Source organism: Penaeus monodon, chromosome 27 (genome assembly GCF_015228065.2).
Source record: "Penaeus monodon isolate SGIC_2016 chromosome 27, NSTDA_Pmon_1, whole genome shotgun sequence".
Classification (NCBI taxonomy): Eukaryota; Metazoa; Arthropoda; class Malacostraca; order Decapoda; family Penaeidae; genus Penaeus; species Penaeus monodon.
In genome coordinates, this window is record NC_051412.1 from 35,334,870 (window position 1) to 35,339,515 (window position 4,646).

General features: G+C 36.9%; 1 protein-coding gene across 6 annotated transcripts in view; it reads right to left on the reverse strand.

Annotated features, from left to right (window-relative positions):
• Positions 1-1,642: 1,642 nt before the first annotated feature.
• Positions 1,643-4,646, reverse strand: part of LOC119590810 (hormone receptor 4-like) — a 115,290-nt gene continuing 112,286 nt past the window's right edge. For 3 of the 6 annotated variants that reach the window (XM_037939547.1, XM_037939545.1, XM_037939544.1), the window contains 3 exons: positions 4,336-4,528; positions 4,031-4,158; positions 3,770-3,850 (listed from right to left, as the gene is read on the reverse strand). In XM_037939547.1, the coding sequence (XP_037795475.1) occupies positions 3,770-3,850; positions 4,031-4,158; positions 4,336-4,528 (402 nt within the window). Of the gene's footprint in view, positions 3,851-4,030; positions 4,159-4,335; positions 4,529-4,646 lie in introns of all 6 variants that reach the window. The other 3 variants (XM_037939546.1, XM_037939543.1, XM_037939542.1) reach the window with 2 other exon arrangements.

Here is a 4,646-nt window from a genome sequence, read left to right on the forward strand (position 1 = left end):
TGCCATTTAATAACTGTCATCAACAAGTGGATTCAATATGACAAGTGGTTTTGACGCAAATTATCCTTGAAGGGCGCCTGGCCACTCGTGAAATATGATTTAAAGGGCCGGATTCACTAGCATGCGATCGTCATTCATTTGCAGCGGTCAGTTACCATCGCGTTTACCGGCGATGGTAAAATGGGACTGACGTTGGTCGCGAATGACTTTGAAGACCTTGGCAATTCTCTTTGTATAAGATCTCCTTCGTAACCATTGGTAACTTAACAATCTCTGGAAGTGACATCTTGGATGCGAACTCAAAGTGATGGGAAAGAGATGATAACTCACCGCGTAGGAGTTAACATCGCAAAGCGACGCATTCAATGGTAGCCACAGAGGGCTCTAGTAAAGCAATGCCACTAATCAACACGCGCTCCTTCTGCCAATCACGTAACAAAACTCGTCGCAACTGACAACCAAACAACCAGTCCAAACAATTTGTATTTATATATTTACTTATTTCTCTTCATTGTCAAACAAGGAACTGAGACAAACAGTTTTTATTCATCGCCATTCATCATTAGAAGAAATAATCCAAACTCGTTCTTGTTTAAATTTTGTTGTCCTTTGCCACAGAAGCTCCTGTTTAAACTCGTTTAACGTTTTCCAATTCAAGTTTATGTGTCAATAAGTTTGTTTATCTTTCGAGTTTGTAATAATGATATTAGAAAAGAAGAATGCTTTAAGAATTCACTGAGCTATCGATTCTATATACTGTATATATTCTAATATAGGACTATTATCTACCTATAATTTTCCGAGACTTTGTGTGGACAATATTCTAGCTCGTTTTATGTGAGATTTGCATTTCTACCAGCATTTTCCATCGCAAGTGCGTTAGTGAATCCGGCCCCAGTAAAAAAAGCGAAAGCCCTGATGACGTCACAGCAGGCGAGTGGCCGACGTTGACGCAAAATCGACTGACATTTCTTCACATCTGCCAGCTAGCTTTGAGTGGAATCCTATCAGTCTGAGCCAGAAAATTTAGATAATCTAGCCGTGAACTGGCAAGTTGCTGATGATTATGGCTCATGAGGGAAAAAATGAAAAAAAAAAGTTATTGGGCTACACTTTAGGGACAGACTGTCGTCAAATCTACTCATCATATCAATTCAGTTGTTGATTAGGTGTATCATTTGATACCATATAATAAGCAGCTTTTTTTTTTTTATCTAAAGTTAAGATTCCTCCACATAGCAAAATCAATTAGATCAGAAAGAATGAAAAGCAAACAAATTTAAATGGCTAGAATAAATTGTAGAACTTGTATGTAGATTTGAGAAATGAGATAATCTTCTACTGTTTTGTTCTTTTGTTAAGAATGTTGTTTACATTATATGTATACGTTAGGGGTTCATGGTAATAGATTAGTTTAGTCTTTGTGACGATATCAGATGCTGCTTTCTCTAAAATTTAGAACAAATCGTAATAATTTCCAATCCCTTCTTAAGCACTGTATTTTCTGTTTCATCTGATTTTCCCCTTCCGTCTTTTTATGATGTGTTGGCACAGTTTACCAATCACAGTAACAGACTTCTTTCTGGAGTTATGTGAATAGGATGTGTAATGATGCCTTAACTCAGCAAAGGAAAAACACTTGTAAAAGTTCAATTATTTATTTCATTAAATATAGAAGCAACAAATTTGATTGCCTGACTACACTAAGGAGTCAGCTTACAGTGTGCTCACGGCTGCCTGAATATTACCAACAATATTTGGGTTCCAACTTCATCACAAACCTCAGACTCTTCTTGTGCAAGCATTGCTCTCACATATATTGAAAGAGAGACAGAGAGATAGAAGAAGAGATGCAGAAAGATAAAAAAAGATAAACACAAGTGAGATCAAAGACTAGTTTAAGCCACTATAATGCTACTAACCCCCTTATACCAATCACTTACTGTTCATTATGTTATTTCATATCAGGAGAGTTGAGGTTGGTCGCGAATGAGGTTGAAGACCTTGGCAATTCTCTTTAATAAGATCTTTTTCGCAGCCATTGGTAACTTAACAGTCTCTGGAAGTGACATCTTGGATGCGAACTCAAATCACCATAACATTATGCTTAAAAAAACATTACTATAAATATTGTACCTAATTTTAGAGTTTCATCACTATATGTTTCAGGATTATTTATACTGGCATTTCTTTCCAGTGTAAGGGATCCACCAAAGAGTCAACACAGCAAATAAAAACATTCGATTTCATTTGTAATAAGAAAATATATTAAATTATTCTAATATTAAAAGTCTACAGATACTTGGATCATAGCTGCAATGGCTTGGGTTGTCTCTTCACTGGAATCTGATTAGTATAAACAATCACTAGGAATAACTTACAGCCAACTAGTTCTCTTCACATTGGTAACAAGTATGACTTATGAAAAAGGTAATATAAATAAAAAGTAAAATATATAAATATGCAAAAAATGAGACTTTGGGGGAAAATGCCATTTATAATGAGCACTCTGTAAGCTGCCTCGGCCTGTTGCCAGTATTGGCAAACACAGACCTGCACACTCACACCTTCACAACATACACCAGCTCTAGTACCGAAAACTGTACAAACAAAAAGGTTCATCTGCAAAAGTGTATTTACAAAACATGTACTCTTATTAAAAGATTTTTTCCCATATATTATTTCTAAGAATTATCCATTCTTATTAAAGGTATAAACGGTACATTGTCATATGGCAGCACAGGACAAGAAGGAGACATGTGCCTCTGAGATACAAATCTTCTGTATAAACCTTAAAATCTAAAAGTGATGTGTTTGTCACATGACATTCTGAATAACTGTTTGCACTTACGAGATCAGTGCAGTGAAAACTGTTAGTAGGATCTTTCTAGGAACTGTTTCCTTGTTACTGTCGGTAATACTAAAAGTGGTCGTTCATACAATACTGTTAACGTAGTGAACGAGTCTGATAGCCCATCCTTGCAGGTACTCATATAAGTACTCCCTAACACAGAGCAGAACACAGTCATGTGACTTCACACGAGGGAGCCGAGGATCACACTCCCAGCCATCAACCATACTGCACCTACATGTTGCTTTCCGTTCCCTACTTCGGGCTCTCTTGGGAAACCACCCTACACTGTCTTGTGCTTGGTCACACTCTTGAGAACACCATAAAACTAGAATTCTCCGAATAAGTAGACTCAATGTTCTGCGACTAGTAAGAAAACTTTATATACGGTGGTGAAAAATAGCAGTGGAAGGGAAGTTGTACCGCAAATAATTGCACAACTTATCAGTCACACAGCCGTTAAGTATCTCTGTTGATTGTGGTGTCTTAGGATTTCCTTTTCTAATCCTAGTACATACCCATAAGTCTAATAAAGAAAGCCTTTGGTAAAATGTCTGAATAAAGTTTTATATAATCTTTACAAGAAATTATACATAAATTGCTCAGAAACTGGTACATTTCCCATCACAGGTAAACTGGTTGCACAACCACAGGAAAAAAACAACTGTTGCTTTCCTTTAGCAAAATAAATGCTCTGGCTAGATTGTCACTTCATAAACAACACACTTCTTGCAGACATTGGTAACATTCATGTGCTGATCATGTGAAAAGCCATGATGTGGGCGGCTGCTAGATGTGGTGATGCGAGTGGTGGCAGCCCCCCATGGCTGCTGACCACAGCAGAGACAGGACGGCATGTGGTTCACTACAAGCAGCATCACAGATGACTTGCTCTAAGAACCAACCATCTGTTTATTGCTATCTGTTGATTGTAGAGTTCAAGAGGAAGGGGACGTATAACATTTTTGTTTCTAACAGCTTAGCTGCAGCGGCTTGAATCTGCAAATAGTAAAAGTTCAAAATTATTATGTTCTAAAAGAAAGAACATGCAGTATCTAAACAATATTTGCTATAGAAATAGCCATCATGCAAGTTACATGACTAGACCGCAAAAAAGAATAATCCATCAGATAAACAATTTCCAAAAAACATTTCAGAACATGGACTATGAAAACTTACATCCGGAAGTCTGACTAGCAGGTCCTGGTACCTGGTGGGTTGGGAGGGATAGTGAGTTTCACAGAAGGAGCGAAGGCAGTTCATGTATCGGTCCTGGATCACTTCTAGTTCCTTATGGTTATTCCGTGCTGTTGAGGGATGAGGCAAACATAGGAAAATTAGAATAAAGTCTGCAATAAATATTTTGTAAACATAAATAAACATAAAAGTTTCTATGTCACTTTCTGATTTCTAACAAACCATTTATTGAAAATTAAAACTTTCACCATGATTTCTCATTTCTGAAATAACAAATTTATACTTACACTGGTTAAGCATGGCAATGACTTTGAGGCACACATATTCCTCAATTCTGATCTTTGCTTTGCGGAGTGCTAGCGTCACATGAGTAATTTTCTCAACCATAACACCAACTTCCTGGCGTAGCTGGTCCATTGTGATGGGTCTTCCCATCATGGAATTCAAGCAAGTTTGTAAAGTACAAAGGTTGTTGGATACCTGAAAGAGACATCAATGTCATTAGTACAGAGACTAAAGTAATTTCAAGTCATTTCTGTGGAATTAATGATTTTCAAACTAATAATTGAAGAATAACTTTTTTGCTAATATGCATATA